A 27,561-nucleotide genomic window follows, 5' to 3' on the forward strand; every position below is an offset into this window, starting at 1 on the left:
TTCACACAGACCTCAGAATGAACTAAGCCAGTGTATTCTGATCTGGGACTTAGCGTCCAGAACTGTGAATCACAAAATTTGTTGTTTATCATATTTCATTATGGTGGTCCTAGCAGACCAATATGTCATTTAACCAGTGAAAATATGGATTTAATACATTTTGACTAATGAAAAGAAAAATTCTAAGAGGTTCCAAGAACAGACTGCATTGGAGACAAGATTGAATAATCAATCTTGAAAGAAACCACTAGGATCCAATAATTAGAAAATAGTCACTATTAATGATCTGATATATGTTCTTACATATGCATATATATGTATACATATAAGCACATTTTAGTACAATAGGCTCATGTACTATTTTCTCACTGCTAAAAGATTTGTTCTTAACATATTCCACATTGCAAATTCATCTATGGCATACAAGCTCTGTGATTACAAAAGATTCTATTGTTGATGCTTAGAATATTTTAAGGGCCAGGGATTAGATGGTACACACAGGCCAGTTAGTTTCTGTATTAAGTTGTAATTGTAGACATGAAACCTTTCTATAATTATTTCCCAGATCTAAGCTTGTAGAAAGTGAGCTCTTACCTAACAAATCTTCCTATGGCTTTCTAAAGGCAGGTTGTTAACACTGACACAATCTAAGTAATGTCCTCAACCTTACAGCATTTGGGATTCAGGAACAGAAACACAAAAAGACTGTTACAGTAACTCATTGTTCCTCCCTCACTCTCCAAAAGAAGCCATTAGACTGACAAAAGAGACTCTAGTGTTTGACTTTAGTCAATGTTAAGTGCAAAAACAGTCAACTGATGCTGTTATCAGGCATAAAAAGTGGCCAAGACTTAGTGCACCCAACTGGGGACACCTGAAGATTCAGAACGTTCTGTGCCTCGATTCAGGTGCTGACTGCATGGACGTGTTTACTTTGTGAATACACATCAAGCTGTATGCTGAAGATAAGTTTGTTTTTCTGCATGAAATTATAATTTAATGTAAAAGCTTTTAAAATATCAACTAAAAATGATAGCAGTTTTCAAAATGCTTAAAATAACCAGTAGCTTCTATTGGTGAAGCTCTCAATAGGACACATTCCATCACCTTTCTCAGCATTTAACACACTGCATTTGTAATTGAATACACTGTAAGTATTACAATATAAGTTGAGACATTTTAGTTCTCCACCTCCAGGTGCATTGTAGAACATTAATGTAAGACACTTTGACTGTATTGTTTGAGGCTAAGCATAATAATGGTTAATATTCTGTCCCACTTAGTATATTTCATTTGATCCTTTGTTACTAAACCTGACTTTTGAGGGAAAGCATCTACTGCTTATTAAACTAATGGGATCTCTGGGTAAATTCTGAGTAACTATTTGGGATTATTCAGTTACAGTTGCTAGACTGGTAACAGTCTGTTCGCAGCTTCAGTTTCTTTTAACTTTATATCTTCAATGTTTCTTAAACTTCCTCTGATTTAATGCTGCATGTCAACGACATGAAAAGGTACTATATGATTTCCTTTATAATTGAAAAACTGAATTACTCATGATATGATCATGGCCCTACCGGAAAACTCTCAAATGCTTTGTTTTCCTATGACTTGGGCTTGCAGTTTACAGCACAAACACATGAATAGGATTTCACCTAGCAATACTATCTAAGAGGAATAGACAACGCACAGTGTTGGGATATTGAAACATGAAAATCTAAAGAATATATCTAGGGTAAGTGAAGTTTTATTTTGCTAAGGAAAGAATTACTAAAAATCATCCATGTGAATGAATATAATACAGCTCAAATTTGTAGAATGCTGATAAAGTTCTTTTTAATGCTCAATGAGAAGTCCCTAACATTTAAATGCCTTTTTATTGTGCTATAAGCAATACAGCTTCTTTTTCAATAAACTTTCATGGTAAGATTTAAGTGTTTAGAAGGTTCACAGTGAGCATTTCTATTTCACTGTTCATATGTGCTTCTTTTTGACCTTGGCAAAAAAAGCTATTTTTTTTTTTTAGCACTTTGAGTTGGTTAACTCAAATACCTCACCAGAAAATCACCGTTTTTTCTAATTCTTTGCTGCCCTCTCTCCTCCCCTCTCTCACATCCTCATCTCCGCTCTTCTTTATTTCCCTCTGATTTTTCTCCCTTCCCTTTCCCTATCACTCCTTGTGTACCTCTCTCCTCCCCTCCTATCTTCTTTTTCTCCTTCTGACTGTGTCAAACACTCCACACACTTCTCACATTGTTATGATCCATACCTTACTACTTCATTCTTGTTGACAGAAACACAGGTTGTAACAGAACAGCAGTAGGAAGATGTTATCAATGGTGGTGATGATCAACTACTCTTATTCAACCCTAAGATTGATACAGATTAAGTATATCATATGGTTTGTTGTTAGAGCATTTTTTTTCATTCAGGCCCCCTTGGTTTTTCTTTTAGAAGTTCTAGCAATTATCAATACAAATAGGGTTATATTGATCAAAAGTGCTTCATGTGGTTCAAAAAATGTTTTGAGGCATGGTTCGTTTTTCAAAAAGTAACACCACTCACATAAACTTCCTTGCTGTGTTTATCATAGACTTCTCCCAGTAACTAGCTCACTGTTCTTGTGTCTAAGAAACTTTGTAGACTTTTCTGAAACACCTCACAATCTTCTTAAAGATTGCCAGGTTCTGGTAGGGTGCTCATTTAAAATGAGAATGATCTGGTTGGCTACAGTTTGGATAGTCATCATCAATCAGGATGCTATCTAGCCTGAACTTAGAAGCAATCCTGGTATGTTCAGCAGTCTCAGAAAGAATTCTTTTTCTTTCTACCTATTTCTGAACAAGCAGTACACACAGATCTTAAATGGTCCATAATAGCTCTAGTAGTGATATCAATTTAGGTCCCTCAATATTTCAATAATGCTTTTAATCATAAGGTTTAAAGTACAATTGTTTTTACCTTGAAATTCTTAAAATATCTGTTATGGGATAGAAATAAGAGATTAATGGAGATCTTGCAAAAAAAGATAAATGGCACTACCAGAATACCACAAAACGGGGGAAAAATTAATTGAACCTATACTTTTGATAAATATTTATTTTTTGCAGAAGAAAAATGCATACTAGTTTAAGCTGTCATTATACTAACCTACATCCTATTTTTCATATTATTAGTAATACATAATGTGGTAGTTTATATTCAAAAATAAAACTAGAATGTATACACCTCATGTATTTATCCAGAAATACACCAAGGTTACTATGGTTACGAAAAATCCATTACCTTTGAATACAGAATGAAAAAGTTTGACTTAAAGTGTGTGCTATTTATTATAGCAAACATCAACAGCCTTCGGGAGGTTCTCTAACTGGATTCATTTTTCAGTGTCAGGACTGACCCACCATACTACTAGCTTATGGCCTATGCAAGGCAAAAAATTTGAACTGTATGCATTTTTAAATATATTTTGTACTAACTCAAGGTGCAGGAATGTCTTTGACTTTCAATGTTTCACACTTAAGGTAAGGAAAGGATCCCAAACACCTAGATGGCTAAGTGGCTTCTGGAAGGAAATGCATTCACTTTTATCGTTACCACCATGGTGGCAGATGCATGTGCTAAGCACAACGGAGGAACGTTGGTTTTAAATCTCTGTTTATAAGGAGTGTGGCTAACAATCATACATATAAGTACTCAGTATAAAAAGTAACTGAACATTTTTTAAAGTTTTTTTTTTTTCATTTGTGTAGTTTCCAAGGTTTAGAATTGTAGCATCAATTGCTGGTAACTTTTCTTGAAATAACGTGACAATGTGTATCAATGTATTCCATAAAAGTTTGTCACTTTGGACTTCACCATCACAGACCAGTTAAAATAAAGATAAATGAGAAATTGTTTTCAGGTGTTGGCCTTGTGCCATAATGGAGCAAGCTACTGCCCACAACATCAGCATCATTGAATCCTGGGTGCTCCATTTCCAATCTAGCTCCCTGATAATGTGCTTGAGAAACAACAGAAGATGGACCAAGTCTTTGTGCCCCTGCCCCCCATGTAGGGGACACAGATGAATCTCTAGGGTTCAGCCTGGCCCAGTTCTGGATGTTGTGGCAATTTTTGGAATTAAACACTGAATGAAAGATCTCTCTTTCCCTGTCTCTGTAATCCTACCTTTCATATAAATAAAATAAAACTTAGTAAAACTATTTTACTTATAATTAAATACAATAATATAATTGTATGAGACAAAACATGATTATTAAAATATTTGAAAAACAGTTTAGAGTAATGGTTATTGATGGAGCATTATCACAATCACTGATGATATATAAAGATGCAAAATTATACACAGGCTATAACAAGCTTTGTTAAATCAGAAAAATACCAAACAGAATTACATCAAATATCAAGAATACTCTTTGTATGGCAGGGGTATCACAGATATTTGTGTGTGTTTAACTTCTTCAATTGACATAAATTACTAGTATAATTAAAGCATATTATTGATTATCTTCCTAATTCAAAGAACAGCATTTTCCATCCTTCAGTCTTTCTCTGAAGATATAGTTCAGAAATGTATAGCTCTGTTGTAAGAGCCTTAAACTATCTCTGTTTCTGAAATCCACAGACCTCATGAATACAAGTTCCATCCAGAAATTGGTAGAGCACAGATAAGACAGAAGATACCAATGATGTTGGTGGCAGACAGTGGCCACCAACATCATGCAAGACAGGTTCTGAGGAAGCACTGCACAGGATTACAGTGCCCATTTCAGCAGCTATGGGAGTTTCCTACCAATATTTTCCATGGTTGCTTTTAGATAGATTCATTTTCTCTTTCCTTTTTTTCCCTCAGTCCTAGTGAACTTACAACTTTCAGGATATAAAGTGAATTTAGTACAAATCACATATAAAATCTAAAAGTTGAAAAGTCTCTTAAAGTCCACTTTATTCAAGTTTTCATGCAATTTGGGAATCTCTGGCAAACTTAGCATTCAGCCAGTGCTGCTATAGCAAAGGCATTTACTTTATGGCATTGTTAAGGTCTGAATGTGCCTCCCCTCCAACCTGAAATGTATTTGTTCAAACCCTAACCCTCACGTAATTATATTTGGAGATAGGCCCTAAAAGAGGTGATTAAGACAAAATGAAGCTGTGAGAGGGAACACCTCATTCAAAATGACTTCTCCTTGCTGAAGAGACAGAGACACCTTCGTGTGTGGGAACAAAGGAGATGCCATGTTAGGACACAGTGAAGACCCACAGCTTCCAGACAAGGCATGAGGTCTCAGGAGAAGCCAAACATGCCAGCAGCTCGATCTTGAACTTCAGTTTCTGTTCAGTGGGCATCCTGCTATTTAGGCCATGCAGGATGTACTATTTTGAATGGCAGCCACAGAATAATATGACAGATATTCTATAATTTACAATCAGGCTACTGTCTCCAATTCAAGGTTATGGTAAGGGAAAAATTGTGTTCACATGCAGAATCAACAGAGATCAAAAGCATGCATAGGGGACTAGACAGACCTCGTTCACATTGGTTTTTCAATGACTGACTTACATCCCTTTATTTACAGCAGCAAAATCCATATGAAAGAGATGGAAACAACCCAGATGCCAATCAAGAGAGCAATGGATAAAGAAACTATGGTACTTCTACTCCATGGAATACTTCTCAGCCATTAAAAAAATGATATTCCACCATTTGCAACTAAATAGTCCTGTCAACCATTATGCAGAATGAAATGAGTCAATCTTAAAAGAATACCATATATTCTAAGATAAGTGATTTTCCTGCAAATATGCAAAACAAAGAGATACATACATTAACATAGACCTATACTCTCGCAGAACTGTATAACGTAGACTAGCATACCAAGAAGTGAACATACACAGTACTAAGGATCTCAACTCCCAAATAAAAGGAGGACGGCCAGCTAAATAGTTAAATACACGTTGACAATTTAATACTAGATTTTCTACCATTTCCTACATCTATAATGCCATGATATACTTAAATGACAGAATTTTAAGCTTGTAACTGTTAACAAAGACCATGGTGGTTGGGGCAGGGTGTTAGAGAGATAAGAAGTACGAAACTATAGATGAAAAATAATTGTAATAATTTTAAAGAGAATGCTTTTTCTTTAAAGCATAGGCAGGGCCTAGTGTGATGGCTCCATGGCTAAATCCTTGCCTAGCATGTGCCAGGATCCCATATCAGCACTGGTTTGTGTCTTGGCTGCTCCACTTCCCATCTAGGTCCCTAGGTGGCCTACGCAAGCAGTAAAGGATGGCCCAAAGCTTTGAGACCCTGCACCCACGTGGGAGATCCAGAAGAAGTTCCCTGCTTCAGATCGGCTCAGCTCTGGCCAAAGCAGCCATTTGGGGAGTGAGCCAGCAGACGAAAGATTTTTGTCTCTCCATCTCTCTGTAAATCTAAGTAAAAAATAAAATACATCCTTAAAGTAATAACAAAAGACAAAGATGACTGTATCCAGTAAAGCAGGTTGGTACAACTAGATCTTTTTGCACACGTATTTTAGGTTTGTGTGATCATAAGGAAAATGAAGATACAAAAAACATAGGTAATAATGGAGCCTCATAGAAAAAGAAATCAATGTGAATCCATGTCTCCTATCTTCCCCACAATGCTGTCTAGCTTCCCACAATGTCACCTTATGCAACCTGAAAATTTGGCAATACTTTAGGCCACACTTTGAGATCTGCCTCCAAACCAATGTAAGGGACTTCAGTTACTTTTGAATTGTTTTTTTTTTTTTTTTTTTGCCATTTGTCTCTTCTTTTCTACCCATCTGTTCCTACTTTCTATCAGTATAGTTCCCTGTTTCTATCTTGCTTCTTTATTTATAGGATCATCTGACTTCATTCATTGATTCACCTAAAAATGCTTATTTGCTACACTGTGATTGGTCTTAGAGGTACAGGAACGAATGACTGATATAGTATATACTTACAACTTCTGTGGCTTAGCAGGGCAAAGCAAGAAGTAACCAAGCAGTGATATTCAAGACAACACAAACGAAACAAGTTAAAGGGGTGATGTACAGGCATTCTGTGAACACACAGAAGCATCTGTAAATAAAACTGGGAATGATATTCTAGGCCCATAAATTGTGATATCCCTTCATGCCCAATGATACATTCCAGATCAATAGAAGTACTTTGTGTATTTATTATTAATGCATGTTTAAAGTTGATCCTGTGGCGTGGTTTAATATTTTTAAAGTATATACATGGTCTATAAATTTAATTACGCTAATTACATTAGATGTACTTAGGGTGGGATTATTCTCTTAGTCTATATCACAAATTCTGGGTTCTATAGGAAAAAATTGTTACTTCTCTTTGCAGAGTACTAACAGCATATATATGTATATGTTTTCTATATACTCTGAGTTCCTCCAAGTCCTGAAAAATGTAGGCATGCTCATTTTACAGTTGTAGAGAAATTAATTAACTTAAGACTGTTTTGAGACCACCTTTCTTTAGCCAAAATTTCTTGTCCAAATCAGTCTAGCATGTCACAGGCCATGAGACTTTGAGTATAATTAACTCTTTGATGTCTCAATGCTTCAGTTACAAATGAGATACTAATGAAATCTGTGTTATAGAATATCATAATATCCTCTTCAATAATACAAATAAAAATCAAAAATAGTTCCTGTCTTTTAAGGGTGTTAGACAAGAGGAGACACAAAAAGGCCAACCTCAGAACGCATGTGGGCAAACACACATTGGTGCTGTTCACAGGAGCCTGGCTTGGCCGCTGTGTGTCCCCGTAAGGCTGAAAGCACCACAGCAGGAGGGACACTCTTTGGCCAATTCCTGGTTACAACCTTAGTACTTGGCATTAATGTGAATGAGTGATTACATCAAGAATTAATTTTATCTCTAACTATCTTGTTGTGACCTTTCATGAAGAGCTTAATATTTCTAGGTCTTACCCTATTTCATCAATGCTTGATTAATAAAGTCTCCTCTGAAAGTCAAATGTAATATAAAAGTAATAACAAATATATAATCATGATAAAGATCATACAAATATAAACATAGTACAGATACCAGACATCATGCATAAGATAGGCTCCTTTTTAAAGAAAGTTTAACAATACATCTCATTTGACTTATGAGTTATTATACTTTATATTAGGATCTGCATTTATTTCTAAAGGGCTAAAACTCAGACCACAGTGAGTTATAATTCTGTGTTATAAGGCAGTTCTATACTCATGAGTGTGTCACCACAGGTAACCCATATGGCAGTAACTAGAGTATATTTGCAGTAAGAGCCTTGATGCAAATGGGTACAGTGAGGGTGCCTCTACTTTTATCCCATCATTGTAGGAGACACAGCAGTTGGGTGCCACACTCTTTGCAGAGATAACTTTGAGGCAAGGGTTTAGGCAAGGAGTGCATAGTCCACAAAGGAGGATACACACGAGATGACAGGAGGGAACCAGGAAACAAGGACAACTTCCTACTTACTGCACTTAGGCTCTACCAAAGGGTAATATGATCACAACAATCTATCAACGAGAATGGTGAATGGGAAAGAGAAATATGTAAGTCAGCCTTAAAAATTGTGTCATGGAAAAGCATAAATTATAGCTATCTAACATACATACATATGCTCACAGTATAACTCTTAACTGATGATGCTGAAAAGCTTACCTGTGACTGTGTAGCTCTCGCCACTGCCTGAGTAGACCAGGCTCCCATCCATGTACAGAGAGTACTGGGTTATGATACCATTCGCCTTTTTGGGTGGATTCCAGGAGAGCAACAAAGAATAGGGAAGGGATTTGGCTACTGGTGGCTGAACCTCTTCTGGGGCTGTAGAAGGAAAGGAAGATATATAGAGTCTAACTGTAGTTTACTTTTCTAACTCTAACTTTTCAGACCCAAACTAATAAATCGTGGGATAAACCTGAAATCTCCTGATTCATGGGCAGCTTGTCAGTAATAGCTTTAGGAACTGTACTAAATTACTGTCCCAAATTTATGAGAATTTGCATCTTTGATGGATGGGGAGTACTTAGAGTACTTCGCTTGACTGATGTTTGTGTTACATCATCAGAAGTACTATTAACCCACAAGCTCTGTTGGGCTGGGAAAACAGTTTGAGCAGGTTAGAGTCCTTTCATCTTTGGTAGCTTATGTGATCTAAGGTGGAAAGTGCTGGTAAGGGTTGGGTATAAAATATCACATTTTAAAAATTATGTGTAAATACAACAGCAACTCAAACATGCAGAATGGCATTATTTTATGTTAAAAACTACACTGTGGCATTTGAAAAAGGATCTGTTCATTGTTACATGGGTCAATGAAGTGTAATCATAAAATTAATATTTTTGAAACACAACTACAAATACATCTGTCATTCAGTAAATTATAAATAACTCTGTGAAGAAGCTGCATTTGGGAATTCCTGAAATGATGACAAGGAAATGTGATCCAAAGCAGTAGGGATCCCTCAGGGAATAGCTATGAAAGAGATCTGAAGCATTTACAGCAAAATCTAGACAGAAGATGCAGAGGACATAGAAGAAATTATAGCAAACACTGGGTGCTGGTTCTCAGGTGGAGACTGGTGGAAGTAGGTATACCAGGGGACAACAATCATGCATCCACACAGAGGCAATGCCATATTAAGAGAAAGGCTATTATCAATGGACTAGATGGAGACCCTGGTGAGAAAATGTTGACAATGGACCATGCATGGCATAGTCCACGTGAGCAGCGTCTGGTTAAGGTTAATGGCCAAGTACAAAGAATTAAGAGTCCCAAGAAGAACTGCACAAGATCCTTTGTCCTGGTGCTCTGAAGGCCAAAGTTTTCTTTTCTCCTACATGCCTTATGAACAAGTGGTGTTTGCTGAAGGATTTAAGAGAGGAAGTAGGGGTGGATGCACATGTACAGGGAAAGAGAAATAGAGAAGCCAGCTGAATCTTCCTTCCCAAAGATCAAGCTTTTAAATCTCCTAAATAACTTTACACCCAGACAGCATAAAAAATGTGCAATTGCTCCCATCCAGGAGGGAGAAATAAGAAGTAACAATGCTTCAAATGTTTTGAGAGCTGTTATTACTTGACGTGACACATTCTGATGCTTCAGCAAAGCCTTTACTTTGGAATGCTAAAATATTTTCTTTTTCACTGCCTTCTTAACACGTGCATTCCAAAGCATTAATTTATACCAACAGTTTGGAAGTTTCGAGCACAACAAAAGTGTGACTGAAGTCAGAAGGAACTGAGCAACAGCTAATAACGCCTCAATTGTCATTTGGAGGTTCTATCACACTGAAATAATTGTTGCCCGTGCTGGTGTTTAGCAGTTAAAAGAGACCATGGAAATCAACCGTTTGATTCTCAATTTCATACTGTGCCATACAATCAATTCTTTTTAGTCAGACTGTCTCTAGATTTACTTCAGAGCCATAGTAAAATGAGGAAGCTTTCATTAATCTTTCAGATGCTTCATATTAATGACAAGGCTCTTGCATGAACAATGTAACAGCAATTAAAAAGCCCATTAATCTGCATTACAGCTATTAAAGATGCATGTCATTAAAGGGTATGGAGTTTGATTCATTTTCGCACCCCCCCAAAAAATGGAGCAATTATGGCCTGGCAATGCACTTTGTCATCAAATTAGGTTGGGGTTTTCCAGCAAATGGCCTTGCAGCATTTAGCTCTTCTCCTATTTTATTATTCATGACTGAAATGTGGAAGTCAAGACCTTTGAAATTACTTTACCTTCTTGTGGAGTAGAGATGTTCAATGCATGTGAGCTTTCAGTACAGCCAGCCAAAGTGCAAGCAGTTAGGGTTACTGCATAGTTTTTGAAGGGTAGCAGGCCTGTCAATATGCCTATAATAAAAAGGAGACAAAAGAGATATACATGTTTACCATCGGCTTCTGTAAAATCGAGAGAGGAAGTGTATTTTGGGGTGAGACAGAAACACGGAGTCAAAGAGATGGATAATAAGAGTTATGTCTCTACACTGCATTTTCTTGTCTGTCTTCAGATTGCACAATGAGATGATTCATGGGAGAAAAAAAAACCTGTGAGACAAATGATTGCTAAGAGAGCTATAAAACAGTATTTGATGCTTCCCTTATTAAAAACGAGGGGCTCCACATACGGCTCATGGGGCAAACTGCAATGTATCCAATAGTTAAGATGCATAGTATCTCACTCCAGGATCCTAGACCTCCTGCCGAAACAAAACAATTTAATTTTCTTTAACCTAGCATTTTTCACCCATATTTAACTAAGAAGTCTTTTTCGTGTGGTATCTATTAACACACTTTAGGAAACACTATTCCCAAGAGTGGCTTCATTATTTTTACCGTAGGATGCACACATACAAAGCATTTGTTTATGTTGCAGCTAACATATATGCAAATTAGCACAGTTGAACAATTAGTAAATTAGATAATCATGCTTTTGAACTTCTATTTGCGAAATTATTACTTTATTTAATTAAGACACCTGTCTGAGACAGAAGTGTTGTACATGGAAGCACTGAATTAACCTGAGTTGGTATTGGATGTACAAAATTTGTTCAGCAATTAAAATACCCATAAAAATGAAAACATTATATTTACTGGTGTTCACAATCAAGGCAGAAGTTCATTACTTAGCTAATTCTCTAAATTCAAGAGGTCTTTGTGTATAATTTGTGCATTGGCTCATCACTGTTTTTCCTCAGCTGTTCAAAGAGACCTCACCACAGATTGTCATCATTCACTTAAAAAGGTGTTCCCACTGGTCTTTATGTATTTATTATCACTTTATTGATTAAGCCTTGAATAGCCTACAGAACATGTTCTTATGCTAAGGTGCCAATCCTGATGACATTTTGCATCATTCAGATACAAACTTTAATGCATGTGTTTCCATATGCTCTCCCCCAATTAGCAAAGTTTAAAAAATTAAAGGAGCAAAGAGTCAGTGGATATCATAAGCCTTTCATGTTTTGGAATTGCCCTCTTGGATCCTAGCACTGCCTTCCAGTCTTCCTTCCAGTAGCTGCCCAGACATCTTCCTCTGTCACTGAACTCTCTCTGCTATGCTTCTACATGAAAATATCCATTTACCTGGCACCATTGAGTTAAATCATGGCCAAAGACAACAGCAAGCCAACGAACTAATAGGCATACACATGTGATTATCTTGTGCCAAACTTAGCTCTCTAATCTCAAACCCCCATGTGTCATAACCTTCTGCTCGCCCTCCTTCCTGCTTCTTCCTCTTCAACTGTCATTTCCTCTTCAGTTTCTCAGCTCAAAGACCCTATCCTGAGTTTACTTTATTGTGAGAAGTTGTTTATTTTCTTTCCAATGTCTTGAAAGCAAATATTACCACATACAGATTCTCATAGTGCAATAGTATAGTGAAAAAAGCATCAGTGCTTGGGCCAGTTGGCTTTGGTTCAAAATGCTAGTTCTGCACTTAACTGGCTGTAGGGGCTCGGACAGGCTGTTCAGATTGTGTCTCAGTTGCCTCATCTGTGAAAAGAGAATGGTAGCTCCTGACTTCAAGGATAAGGAGATACAATCTGGGTATTGTATACAGCTAGCGATAGGATTAATCTTGTCTAGAACATAAAGAACTAAACACTGAGCTCTGTTAAGTAGCACAGTTATGTTCCAATATAGTAAAACTAACACTCGGCTTCTGCTAAAATGATTTTTAAAATTAAATCTGACCACGATCACTCATGATTCCTTAAATTTCAAGTCAAGTAAATCTTCCTTGTTCTATATCCTGTTTTACTTATTAGTCTTTGTCCTCCCTCAGCTTCCTTCTTCCTCTGAGCCTTCCTGAATTTTCTCCTAACCATGAAGAACTCTTTTTTTGTTGCTGTTGTTTAATTGACACATACAGCTCATATTCCATTCATTGGAATTAGATTCTATTGCATTAGAACCCTTCTTCCCTTTTCTGAACACTTACCAGGTTAGATCATCAAAGCTCATCCCTCCAGGATCTCATTTCCATCTGTGAACCTTGCATCTCTCTCCTTAACTCTGGCCCTCCATTTCTTCCTATCTTCCTTGTCTCTCTCCCCAACGGCTCTGGTCTCCCTCAGTATGCTATAATGCAGACTCAACACTACAAACTGGCATATGTTTCTTTTTTCTTATTTCTTCATGCTTCTTCCATAATCCCAAAATTGCAAGGTCAAAACCAAGTTATCATCATAAAATATGTGCAAGCCTCTCTATCCTGAGGATATCTTTGACATTTGCTAAGTCCTTTAGATTACCAAGCTGGAAACTATCATAAGATTCTAACTAAGGTGACATGCACATCTGGATTAGCAGGATGCATGACTGGATTAGAATGCAACCCTAACAGGAAAGGAAAAAAAAATCCCCAGATAATGAAATTTCTAATTCTAACATGGGCAAGAAAAACATATTGGGATATGAGGCAAGTTTCCTCCAATCATTACTTTATCTGGCACATGTACAAAGCAGTGTCTCTCACTGATGGCCTTGATTCAGTCAAGTCATAGAAATATTGCGCCAAAAGAGATGCAGTGATTTTATATGAGTTAGTGATTTGACACCTTAACATTAGTATGCATTATGCAAATAGGTGAGAAACATAAAAGCAGTTTTACCAGTTTGCAATTTTTAGTCTGGGCTTACACAATGCTTTAATCTGAGATGTCATTTCTTCTCAAATCATAACTAAAGTACCATGTTGGCTTTCCTATGATCGTTATATATTTGCGAAGAAAGGCATTAACGTTGATTTTAAAAGAATCATATCAAATCACTACTGAGTTCACACTCACCAAATAATCACCAACATTTTGTTTAACCTTTCTTGACTTCACTAAAGATGGTATGGCATGTGTGTGTTTATCAATCATTTCCTCTGCTAATTCTTATCATCCTTGCCTTAACAATATTAAAATGCAGGCAGTACTCTTCTCTGTAAACTTGCTTTCTGCAGCTTTGTACTTTGGCAGAGAAGATTGCCAGATTGTGCTGTATGTCACAGAAAATCACAAAATTCTTAAAGAAAAATGTGGGAGGCAAACTAGATCATCTTTCAGTCCATTTATCAAAGGTTCACATCTCCTGTTCCCAGTCACGTGAAGCAACAATAAACACTGTGAAACGAGAGCTGCAGAATAGAAAACAGAAAAAAAGAAGACAACGAAGAAGCAGAAATCTAATGTTTTGGTTCTTATCAACTCTGGATCCCAGATGGAAGGTTAGAGATAGTTTGGGAAAGATATTTTCAAAAAATACGCTTGTGCTCTCAGGCTATGTGGCATTCCCTCCCTATTTCCACAGTAGAGGCAGCTTGTTTCTTCAAAAATGTCTCAGCTGGATCACTTTCCCTAGATACAGGACAATTTCACTACATTTGCATTACGTGCTAGGGTACAAAGAGCAATGTTATTATTCAGGATATTCTGTTCTCTAGTCATAGTATGATTAAGGATTAGTGCAGAACAAGGGCTGGTTAAACAAGTGGTCTCCATTACATAGAGATAATAAAGTCTCTGGAACATCTGGAACACCTGTTTTATCTCTTTTGCTTTGCAAATTGGGGAGCTTATCAGAACGGATTAAAGTCAATGTTTATAAAAAGTTGTTCTGTTACCTAAAACGTAAGACAAGCACATTGTCTTCAAGACTAAACGAAGCAGATCTCCTTGGCAATATCCTTGAGTGACTGTTCTAATAGCCTTGCTTTAACTCTCAAGAGTGTTATGGTACTTCAAGTATGATATTATCATAAAAGGTATTTATCAGTGGTTTTTTCTATGCCTCTAGAACAGGTAGTAGAAAACACAAATGATTTTTTTAAATGTTAGAGCTAGAAAAACCAGTCATAATATATTAATTCGTGATAAAACACAAGGCACAACACTTGCATAGATGCCAAGTGGACAAGGGAATCAAAGATGACAGGAGGCAAATATAAGATTAAAGACAAATAAGAAAAACAGACTAATTACTGAGCATCTATTTCAGCATCATATTAGAACCTTAGGATTGGCAGGGTTAGAAATCCTTGTTTAGGAGATACTTCAGGGAAGTCTTTTTGCTTTCCTTTGAGAGTGCTCCTGGTGCAAGGCAGGCCAGATGACCTCAAACTCCCTGTTAGCAACAAAACTCTGTGAAACAAGAAAATGGTCCCAACCATGTCAGGAAACCTGCCAGTCTCTCTTGATAATAGAAGAAGGCAAGCTGAAAAGAGCATTCAATAAGCATAAAGTCAGCATTATTGATGTCTTAAAAGTGTTGGTATCCCATGAAACACATGAGCGTTTGTATCTGGATCAAAATCATTGGCACCAGTAGGGCTATAACTCTCACTGCTAAGTGATAATGCATTTTGCATTAATGCTTAACATTGAGAAATCTTGACATGCCCCACCAAGGGAATTGGAAGTCAAGCAAGTAGATTCCCTTTGAACTGTGGTCCTGTGGGCCACAGTGGGTGCAAAAAGTCTAAGCTCAAAGAGCCAGGATAGGAACTTGATTTAAGGAAAGATATTTCAGAGCCAGCCCTACCACACATGGTTCCAAATCATGCCTCTGAGGATTTCAAACAGTGGAGGGGGAAGAGTTTTAGCTTGGAGAAGTTTGCAGTTTACACATCTTTATAAATGTGTAATGTTCAGGGGGAATTCATAGAATGAAAAAAATCGTATCCTTTCACAGCTTTACTTAACCTGCAGCTGTAACTGTGGTTCACTAAAACTGGGCATCTGACGGTTGACTGAAAAATAAGGCTTTGCATTCTTTTCACTCCATCCAGTTTCCTCCCTTACAAGAGCCAGCAATGTTAACAGGCACTGTTTCTTTTGGACTAAGAGATTATTATCTCCAACACTTTCCTGGCTTTGTTCTCACCTGAAGCTTTAAAGGGATCGAAGAGGAATATTTATAATCAGAGGCAGCTCGATTACCTAAGAGAAAAACATTGCCAAGCTGACATCAACTGTGCAAGCCTTTGTGCCTTCGGAGGACTCCGAATGCTGAGAAGCACAAACACAACGGAGGAGTTGCTTTGACGTGGAAATTCCGTGACTCACTTTTCTGACTGAACGCAGGCAGGTATAAATGTTCTGCCTGGAAGTGCCGCCTGAGACAGGCAGCCAGAACGCAGTCTTTCTAAAGGCAAACACAGTTTGGAGAAGAAAAGGGAACTCCGTTTCTGTTCCCACACTTCAGCAGACTCCTCTTCCCTCCCACACACTACCCCCAGCTGCCAAGCTAGGTGTTTGGCCAGCATCCACTGTAATCTGTTCTCCTTCATTATGTTAATCTGTGGGCGGAAAGATTTCTGTCATCTCCGAATGGCTTGTACAGCAATGGTAAACACCTTGGCCTGTCTGTAATTGGACAGGTGTCTGCATTGATGTCACCCAGCTTTTAATTCAATTAAAGAACTGGCTGCTCTGCTCTCATTACGCACTCATTTCCATTGCACTTTGAGTCTGGCGGTGAAATCTGCACGCAGCAATTGTCTAGCCGGAGTCCAAAGTCAGTGGTCCCCTCTCAAAGGTCACACACAATATTTCAAATAGACTCCATCAATCCAGGAGTGTTTTCACGTTAGCAAAGGCAACTGGAATAATATGAGGAATTTGTTCTTTCCTATTTCTGTCCCTTCCTCCTCCCCCCCTTTGTTTACCTTTAAATTCTTAATATCTAAACAGTGTCCTCTATGCACTGCCCAGTAATTTGGGGCAGTCATAGCAAACAGAAAAGCTGTTTCTAGCTTCTTCTCCCCGGGGCTCATCCCAATCTCAAGAGAACTCATCAGAGTACAATGCTCTTATTTATTTGCTGGCATTTCACATTTGGATCAAGAAACTGAGGGTGGGCAAGAGCAAGACATTTATTAAGAGGGCCATCTGGTAAGGGATCCCACACAGGCAGAGCTGCTGCTGCTACCTGGAGACATAATGGAAGAACCCATCTTTTCAAAGAAAATCCAGCCAGAGGAAGGAGCATAGAAGCAGAGGAGTCTTTTCTTTTTTGGCTCAGAATTTTACTGCAGCCCTAGTACATTCTAATATTTGAGTACACACCCCAAATCAACCCCAATGGATGTATTAAAGACAGTAGATCAATCCAACATGCCATGTTTTCTGCCGACTTAAGGGGCTCTCCTCTAGAAATAAATTAAAGTACTAACACAGACATTTTGACACAGTGACCCCATGAAACTGAATAATGACATTTGTTAAATACGGAGAGAAATGTAACGTTCTAATAGCAATCTGGAAATACATACAGGAGGTGTCTTCTGTGGCTCCTGGTAGCTTAAGAAGGTGGTATTTGTTGTTGTGCTTTTGATAATGTTTAAAGCAAAAATGAGAAAAGCTAATGTTTAAGAAACAAAAGTCAATTGTCATTTTACTCAACAGATAGAAGACTAAGTTTACTCCAAGTGTAAGTAATCATTTGGACACATTACAGCTAATGTTTTATATATGTCATCTGCTTCCAATGGACTTTCTGACCTTGTTTATAATTTCTAGTTACGAGCATGGCAAATTTTAGACCTTGGATCAAAGGCTAAGTGAATGTTATTTACTTTATCAGACATAGAGCCACATCTTGGAGAATGGTTAAAACATAACCTAGTTAAAATTCTTTCACAAATCTTACATTCAATCGCAAATTTTAAATCAAGTTCTTAGTGGTAAGAACTACAAAATATGTGTTTTCATGCCAATTCAGCAACAAATTTGAATTCATGCACTTGTATTAACTCTTTGTCTCACATAACGGATTGATACTCAAAAGTCATTGGAATTCTCTGGACCAGACTAAACATGTCTCCAGCAAGAAGACATGAAGAACAGAAAGAAATAAAAAAAAATCAGCCCTGTTGGCACAGTATCCTGGATTCCCCTGAAGTCTCTAGTGACATTATCCCATTATACAGAGGAACCTGCTGTGCCCAAATAGACAGAATGCACAGAACTCAATATTAGAACTTAGGCCTTCTGACCTCAAGATGATGTGGCATGATGGGTTAAGTCAACACTTGAGATGCTAGCCTCCCAAATGGGCACAGGTTCAAAATCTTACTGCTTTATTTTTAATTCAGCTTCCAACCAATGCACCAACCAAAGTGGCTGAAGACAGCCTAAGTTCTTGGGTACCTTCACCCATGTGGGAGACCCAGATGATGCTCTGGGGCTTCGGGTTGGCCAGCACAGGCTACTGAAGAGTAAACCTGCAGATGGAAGCTCTCTCTTTCTCTATGTAACTTTTCAAGTAAATAAATTCAGCTTTTAAACTTGAGTTTCTCACTTGATCTAAAACCCACTTTTATAAGAAACTTCTTGAAGAAATGCTAAAAAAATAACAGTATATTTTCCAGCAAATATTCTACTGAAATGGTACCTGTATATGTGGTCAAAGGATCAAATTTATGACTGAAACCTATTGTACTAAAATAAATGCAGCAATATTGACCCCTCAAAGTGAGTGAGTGACTAAAGTATTCTTTCACAATAGCAACTGATTTGTAAAAAACATTTGCATATGTATGTATTATTATATATAACATCATACTTTCATTTAGTGCTAAATATACATATTTTCAGTTCACGTGAGTTGAAGGGATCTTACAGCTTGTACCTTCTCTTGCAGTACCAACATCATGTTTACCATGGTGGAACTGGCTACAAAATGAAATCCTAGTTTGGAATTGTAGATGCTCATTGTAGATAATAAATTAAATAACTTGTAAAAAAAATAGCCTATCTCTGAATAATTCCACAATGTACAAGTAGTTCAGCCATACTGTAGATTCAGGAAAGTTAGACAAAACTATTAACTCATCAGCACTGCATTAGCTAATGAAATTCTTCTACATTTCCTAAGCAGGAACATTACCTCACTTCTATTTTTAATATTTATGTCATAGACAATATTTTTCAGATTTTTTTTAAGATTTTCATTTAAGGGGGCAGTGCAGTGGCTCAACTGGCTAATACTCAATCTTCAAGTGCCACTCTCCCGTCTGAGTGCCAGTTCATGTCCCGGGGCTCTGCGTCTCATCCAGCTGCCTGCTTGTGGGCTGGGAAAGCAGCAGAGGACTGCCCGAAGCCTTGGGACCCTGCACCCACATGGGAACCTGGAAGAAGTTCCTGCCTTCTAGTTACAGCTCATCTTGCTCCAGCTGATGCAGCCATTTGAAGAGTGAAATAGTACATAGAGCTTTCTATCTCTCCTTTCTACCAATCTGTACTTCCAATAAAAATAAATTGTTCTAAGATGAATGTTTAAAGAACTAGTTTGTGATAAACTGCAAATGTGAAAAAAAAATTTTTGCAGTATCAGAAAAACTGGACAGGACACCCTCTGAATTAATCTTTTAATAATACTACCAGGATACCAAACATTAATTTCTTCTGATGTTGCTTATCCTGGCTGAAACTACCAATTGCTGATTTATTTTATATTACAGACTTCTTCAATAAAATAAAAAACAATTCTTAACTGAGCAAATGGTTGCATTAAATAAGAACATTTTGCAATACTCCTCACAGCTGGAACAGTCATGTGACTCAATTCTGATAGCAGAGTGCAACCCGAGGTGGGAAAATGTCTATGCTAAAGTTTAAAGTAAACAAGCATATCCTTCCTTTAGCATTTTTTCTTTCTCTTACATGGAAAGCAAACTTGATGGCTAAAGCTCAAGCAGCTGTCTTGGACCATGAGGCCTATACCCTGTCACTAAGGGATGCACAGCAAAAAAGATGAAATACATGGGTACCTCACACTGGAACATGCTACTTCTGGGTTGACAAACTGTGGAAATCAGTTAGGAGACAGAGAAAAAAGAATCATCTTGCTTAAGACAGCCCTATGTTAGTTTGATGTCTCTCAAGAGAAACTAGCTTGAAATGATAAGTCAATCTGTTACTTTTTCCTCCATAAAATTTTATTTTCCACGTAACATTATACTTAAGTGAGAATGTTTGAGCTATATTTTGGTAGTCTAAATTCACAAATTTAGTGGTTAAAAAGACTCACAAATTCCATACAGAGTATCAAGCACTAGTTGGACCATGGTAGATAACTTTTGTAAAGAAATGAAAATTTTCTGTAGGATATAATTATCACCATTGCAGCAATACTGGTTTCCATTATTTTAAATGCAAATATACATAGTGCTTGGATTTCATTATGAGATATGAGTTTTGGAACCAATCTTTAGGTTCTGTTTATCAGATGAAGCTGTTTTACCTATGGGGAAGATATGTAATGAGCCCTAACTATATATTGAAGTTGTGACTGTTGTATACTTTATTTTATACAACTAAAGAACTGTAGCACTGGTGACAGTTTGGTAAGAACCAAGAGTTCAATACTCAATCCAATTCAATATAAAAAATAATATTTTTGCTCTATTAGCTATAGTCTAAGGGAAAGTTGAATTTTTTCATCCATTCGTCACTCGCTTGCGCGTTCTTCTTATGGCAACATATTGATCCTATTTTGAGGAAGGAATTGAATATGATTTAACACAAATACAAAACATGATACATGTCCTCAAGAGGCATATTTTCTAATGAAGAAATACTATGGGTGCACAAGGCTGTTTGCACAACTTTGGAGTAGGAATTCTCAGCTGAGGAAACTGTCACGGTATAGCAGGGGAGGTTTCTGTCAGAACACCTGCCTGCCATATTGGAGTAATTGGCTAGAGTAACTGCAAATCTGTTCTCAATCTAGCTTCTTTCTAATGTACCTAGCAAGGCAACAGAAGATGGCTCCCAAACTTGGGCCCTTGCCACCCATGTGGGAGACCAGGATGCAATTCCTGGCCTCTGGACTTGAGCTGTCCTACCCTTGGCTATTGTAGCCATTTGGGCAATATAACAGCAGATATAAAATCTCTCTGTAGCTAGCCCCTCCCTTGGTCATTCTGCCATTCAAATAAATAGACAAATCACTAAAAAAAATAATTTGAGTTTAATAGAAAAAAAATCATGACATTGACTATTAAGTCTACAGACTTCTCAGTTAAGTATGATGATATCATATATAAAGTTTGTGTCAGCATTTACATGTTTGTAATCAACGTATATGTGACATACATATGCTGATAGACACATGGAATAGGACTCTGCATGAACTGAAAGCTGGGTTTAACTTCCAAAGTCAGGCATGAAGCCAAAATAACTTGTGATTTAAAGTCCCCTTGACAACTCCTATACGGCCCATAAAATATAGTACATTTCATTTTGTGTATGCCTCTAACTCCTCATTAATCAATGGTTCTTTAAGGCTCTTAGTCTTAATTCTCTTTGTAGGCAACTCAACAATGAGTTTCACCCTTCTATCAATGGCTTGGAAGTCCTAAAATTATTCACACATTCTTTTCAGCTAACAGATGCAGAAAGTTTCAGGAATGGACAGCATCATTCGTCTGTGGCATCATTTTATAAGTATTTTTTCATTCTTTTTTCTGTGTATTCTCCACTTTTTTTTTTTAAAGATTTATTCATTTTATTACAGCCAGATATACAGAGAGGAGGAGAGACAGAGAGGAAGATCTTCCGTCCGATGATTCACTCCCCAAGTGAGCCGCAACGGGCCGATGCGCGCCGATCCGATGCCGGGAACCTGGAACCTCTTCCGGGTCTCCCACGCGGGTGCAGGGTCCCAATGCATTGGGCCGTCCTCAACTGCTTTCCCAGGCCACAAGCAGGGAGCTGGATGGGAAGTGGAGCTGCCGGGATTAGAACCGGCGCCCATACGGGATCCCGGGGCGTTCAAGGTGAGGACTTTAGCCGCTAAGCCACGCCGCCAGGCCCTCCACTTTTTTTTTGAGCCTAATAGACTTTGTGCACCTTCTCTGCATGAATGCCTCATTCTGTATTTTTTCCTACTTCTTCTTCTTCTTTATTATTATTATTATTTTTTTTTACTTCCCATCTAAGAAGGGTGCTCCTTGTTTTTCTAACAGGTATTACACTGTTGGGAAATGGGGTGGTGTGGGCAGGTTAGAAATGCAGAATATTCTATTCTGCCCCCAGATCTAGAGATGGGAAATCTTCCCTGATTCCCAGGTAGGTGTCATCTGTGCACCAGGAGTGTCCAGCAGCACTGCTCTAGAGGGGCAGAGGCCCCAGCTACATTGCCTCTATTTCTTCATTTCATCAGCAGCCTTCTGACTGCAACACTATAGCACAAACAACCAGAGGGGGATTAACTCCTTGGCAGGTGAAAATTGTCCCCTTTCACTGACCACCTCTTTACCCAGTGTTTCTTAATGTGTTCCACATACTTTCTACAAAGGATGAAACCGGCAGCCATTAATGTCTGGTAAGATGACTGGAAAACATTTTGATTTTGCTCTTTAAATATTCACTCTGAAGATAGGCTTAAGAATGGTACAGTGGAACTCTCAAGATGAGACTGGAGGGTATATCTGAATATTAGAGAAAGTTAATTCAAAAGGGAAGATGGGAATGTTGCCTGCAAATTACAGAGAATGATCTTGTTCTAGAGAAAATTTCACTGAAGATATAGGTAAAATTCAAAAATCATCACTTGTATGCTGGAATTAAGGTCAGAAAGAATTTGCGTTCCGGTAAATAAGAGAAGGCACATGGAAAGAAAGGGAGATGGAAGATGCAAATGAGGATTCTAAGAAGCAAAAACCAAAGTGAGTTGGATGTGATAAGGAACAAGTTACACACATGTCTGAAACAGACGAATTAAAAATTGTCCCAGATGGGACCAGCACAGTAGCCTAGCAAACTAATATTCTGCCTATAGAACCAGCAGTGCATATGGGTGACAGTTCATGTCCTGGCTGCTTTGCTTTCAATCCAGCACCCTCTTTATGGGCTGGAAAGGCAGCAGAGGATGGTCCCTTAGATCTCTGCACCCATGGTGGAGACTAAGAAGAAGCTCCTGATTCCTGAATTTGGAGAGAGAGTGAGAGAAATAGAGATTCATTATTCACTTCTCAAATGACTTTGGCCAAGGATGAGCCAGGCCAAGACAAGAACAAAGAATTCTATTGGGTTTCCCATGCAGGTGACTGTAGGTGACAGAGGCCCAAATCCTTGGGCCACCTTCTGACTTCTCAGGTGCATTCCCTGGAAGCTGGATCATAAACAAATTGGACAAGATTTGGGCCAGGGCCCGGCGGCGTGGCCTAGCAGCTAAAGTCCTCACCTTGGACACACTGGGATTCCATAGGGGTGCTGGTTCTAAACCCGGCAGCTCCACTTCCCATCTGGCTCCCTGCTTGCGGCCTGGGAAGGTCTTCGAGGATGGCCCAACACCTTGGGACCCTGCACCCACATGGGAGACCTGGAGGAAGTTCCTGGCTCCTGGCTCCGAATCGGTACAGCACCGTCCATTGCACTCACTTGGGGAGTGAATCATCATCAGACAGAAGATCTTCCTCTCTGTCTCCTTCTCTCTGTATATCTGACTTTGCAATAAAAATAAATAAATCTAAAAAAAATAGACTTGGACCTATATTCTGATACAAGGATGTTAGCATCAGAAGTAGAAGTCAGAGTTTAATCCATAGTGCCACAATAGCAGCATTTAACATGTAATTTTTATCTTCACTAATCTCATAATATAAAGAATGTTTTAATGTCTAATTTATAGGTAAGGAAACTCTAATAAAGGGATATGTTTTTAAGTTTGACATTATGTAGCTAAAAGATGGTATAGGTGGCATTTGAATGTAGATTGTTTGATTCTGTAAACTGCTCTGTACTACTAAACTAAGGAGGCCACATGGGAAGAAACTACTCTTTCTCACAAAAATAAAATGATCGTATCTGCACTAAAGCAAACTTTCTACGCCAAAGACTGAGATTTGAAGAATAAAATATCTCATTATGTAAGGGAGAAAAATTAACAAAAAAGAAACAACACATTCTCTGGTAACATTTTAACTTAATCAGTGAAGGAATCAATATCAACCAATAAAGCTATATTGCCTCATATAGTGATGATCAGATTACATTGAAATAAACATGATATGAAGATGCAAAAATAATTGGAAAAGTAAAATCTCAACAAAAGTCACATGAGAAGCTCTGAAGGGTGCTGATCTTACACCCAGGAGCAGACTGCCCATATTCGCTGAACCTGTTTTCTTTTTCATCTTTCAATGTCTGATATCTCAAACAACTGCCAACCAGCAGCCACCAACCAATTCCCATCCCCCAGTATCTCCACCGCTACAGTTTGGTGCTTCACACTTGGTCCCTAGGGAGGCAGCAGTGGGATGCGATGAGGCCTTTCAAAGACATGGCCTAGAGAGACGATCCTAGATCACTGGGAACACTGAATCCCAGTAAGGAATTCAGATATTCTGGAGTGACAGGGACAGGAATAGCAAAGGAGACACATTGATCGATTGTGAAAACCTGAACTTGACAGCCTCTTGCTGGCATACTGTGTTAGGATCTTTTCCTCCTGAACACATACTCCCACCTAACATGCAGTCCTTGTAAGATTCTGAGTTTTTCTCTGTTGCCCATCTGGCAAGCCACTCCTCTTTGTTTTAAAATGTTAGTCTCCTTCAGACACTTCATTATTGCCATGAAAAGCTGACTACTAAATCCACTAACTTCAGCTTGCTGGGTCTACTTTCTCAACCTATCCATCTCATTTTCAAGCTCTTTTTCCCTTTCCTGGGACAGTCTTTGACTCTGACAGTTACCCAAGCTGGTTTTAATTTCACTCAACTCACATGCTCCCTCATTTCCTAAACCTTATACTACCAAAGTCATCAGGCAACACAAGAGCTCCCTTTACTCTTTTATACTACTTTGTTTCTTTTTTCAACTTCCATTTACTGATTTAACTTATGTGAGATTCAGAGAGATGGAGAGGAACAGGCAGACTGGAATCTGCCATCTTCTATTTCACACCTCAAATGCTCACAGTGGTTAAGGCTGAGTGGGGTTGAAGGGAGGAGGTGGGAACTCAAGCCCCCGCAGGCAGAAAAACTACAATGAATATATAGGTCCGATACAGAGGAAGCAAGTAAAATTTTACATAATGGTTCTGCTTCTTGTAAATTATTTAGTTTCATCTAAAATGTACAACCATTAACTGAGCAGGATGAGGCAGCAGTTAGCATTTGATGCTTTAGGAAAAGTATAATGTATGAATAAGAATAGGACAAGGAACTGTTTACAAAATAGTGGTGGGCTTGACGCCATCATTGAGTGCCATTTGCCAGTGGGGAATGAGAATATTTGGTGACAAACAATTTGGTATCCTATAGCCTACATATGTGCCACACATTACCAGGGATAAATTCATGTGTGGACTGAATTGGGGTGGGGGTTACCAGACAACTGAAATAGGAAAGCAGCAAGTGGAGGCTGTGAGGGTCATTTCTGCTTTGTTTTGTTTTTCTACAAATTAATTGTATATTAGAGCCACAAATTCCAAACAAGTCAGTCAAGTCTTGAGGGGAATGAAAATCAATATGCTAGAAAGATATTTAATCCTCTTCCAATATTCATGTGAATGCTCACATTGCAAGAAAGTTTTCCATCACATTTAATGTACGTTGAGGAGTCAAAGGTTTACATTCAGCTTTCCACTTAAAAACTGGAAAACAAGGTCTGACTGCATCTGCATGAGTTTGTTGGGGAGGTACGTTAACAGGTGTATAGTTCATGATAATCATTGTGTGTGGCATGCTGCACTGTGAGAAATCAATTGCCTGATTTGCCAAACTACTGAGGATCCTGTATGCTTCCACCTTGAGATAATTGGGTTTAATCAACAATTTTACAACATATAATGGTAGTATGAACTTGGGCTGGTCCCAAAGAGTAAATGGCTGCATGGTAAAATAGGCAATCTGATCTTGTCTGAGTCTGCATACATAGGCATCCCCCAAAGACAACAGTGAACTTAAAGGGCTGTAGCTGCCTATGATCTCATCTCTTGCAGAAAAGGAGAACATCAACCTTGTAATGAAGTCATCCATAGAGCCCATGCTCTCCTGAATTATCCTTCTCATCCCAGGAAAATGCAGGGTTTTTTTTTTTTTAACCAGGGTTGATGGTGATAGCTACATTTTAAAGTTTTAAAATACGTGTTTTTATGTAAGGCTGACAGAGACAGGAAATGGAGGGGAGGAAAATTGGAGAGGGCAAGAGAAACAGGGAGCTTCCATATACTGGTTCACTCCCCAGTGATGAGGACTGGACGAAAATCCTTGCTAGGAGCCCGAAACTCAACCAAAGTGTCTCCTGTGAATGGCAGGACCTTAAATACTTAAGCCCCTACCACCGACTCCCAGGATCCACATTAAAAAGAATGCTGAATTCAGGCACTGGACATCAAAGACAGGCACTCCCACAGGGGAAACACAGATAATGTGATCCAGACTCCTAGCTGGTGGCCCCAAAGTCAGCCAGGGATTTTTAAGATTAAGACAGAAAGAAAATAAGTATAAGGCACTGCATTAAAGAATTATCTTTACCTGAGATGGCACTGGTATTGACAAACTCAGCACTGGCAGAAGGCATGCCAAGCAGATGTGGGTCATCCCAGCTGTAGGCTTTCAGAACATACTTCTCCATTACACCTCTAGCCACAACAGGTTTATCCCAGGCCAACTCACAGCTGTACCCATTGATGCTGCGCACCCTGGAGGGACTTGGCACACTTTCTGGAGCTATGAAAGAATAAGAGGGAAAACAGAGAACATAGTGGCTCTGAGAAGACTATTGCCCCGTTCTTCACTTTTAATGGCTGCAGTAAATCAGACTCAACCATTAGCATAAATACAATTTATTAGCGTTGTAACTTTTCAGCATTGATTTAATATGACTGCACATCTTGAGCCATTCAGCTTAAGCAATATTTCAAAACCATCAAAACTCCATCGACATAATGTTCTTTTAAGTCTAGTCCGGGTTTTCCAAAAACATTTAATGTATCCGACATGTTTAAACATCACTCACAAGGAAGGAGGTGGACGGTAGGCAGATAACAAGTTCAAGCAATATAATCATGTACCCCTTTGAAGCAAGATAATTAGACTGTTATTATACATGCGGTTTGACACTTTTATATCTTCAATACATTAGCCAAAAAATATCGCAAATGTGATTGAGTTGCACTTAAAGAACTAGTTCCATTTTGCAAATTCCAAATGTATTGCAGCTTCATTTTTAAAGTAAAACAGTTCTACCAGATCTAATATACAGCATGCATTCCCAATCACATTTGAGTGGGGAGGGAAATCAGTACTTTTAGATTCTACCAAGCCACATTCAGAGGCAGGTTTTTCAGATAATCTGAAAACAGTAATGCAAAGTCAAAAGGTTTAAGGGAACAGCAAACCCGCACTTACAAGCTGAGCGCCCTCATTTAAAAAATCTACAACCTTTAACTGTATATGAGATATCACCATGGTTCTGGTCAGTAAGAACTTCATCACATCAGGCTGTACTGTGGACACAAAGGAAGAGCCCAAGGAACTCTGGCAGGATGACAGATGAGAGACTAAGCCTTA

General features: G+C 38.3%; 1 protein-coding gene across 1 annotated transcript in view; it reads right to left on the bottom strand.

Moving 5' to 3' along the window:
• Nucleotides 1-27,561, bottom strand: part of USH2A (usherin) — a 641,433-nt gene that overhangs the window by 347,227 nt on the left and 266,645 nt on the right. Inside the window, exons 29-31 of the mRNA XM_004578639.2 lie at nucleotides 26,524-26,718; nucleotides 10,782-10,895; nucleotides 8,698-8,859 (exon numbers count right to left, since the gene is read on the bottom strand). Coding sequence (XP_004578696.2) covers nucleotides 8,698-8,859; nucleotides 10,782-10,895; nucleotides 26,524-26,718 — 471 coding nt within the window. The remainder of the gene's footprint in view (nucleotides 1-8,697; nucleotides 8,860-10,781; nucleotides 10,896-26,523; nucleotides 26,719-27,561) is intronic.

Source organism: Ochotona princeps, chromosome 10 (assembly GCF_030435755.1).
Source record: "Ochotona princeps isolate mOchPri1 chromosome 10, mOchPri1.hap1, whole genome shotgun sequence".
Lineage (NCBI taxonomy): Eukaryota > Metazoa > Chordata > Mammalia > Lagomorpha > Ochotonidae > Ochotona > Ochotona princeps.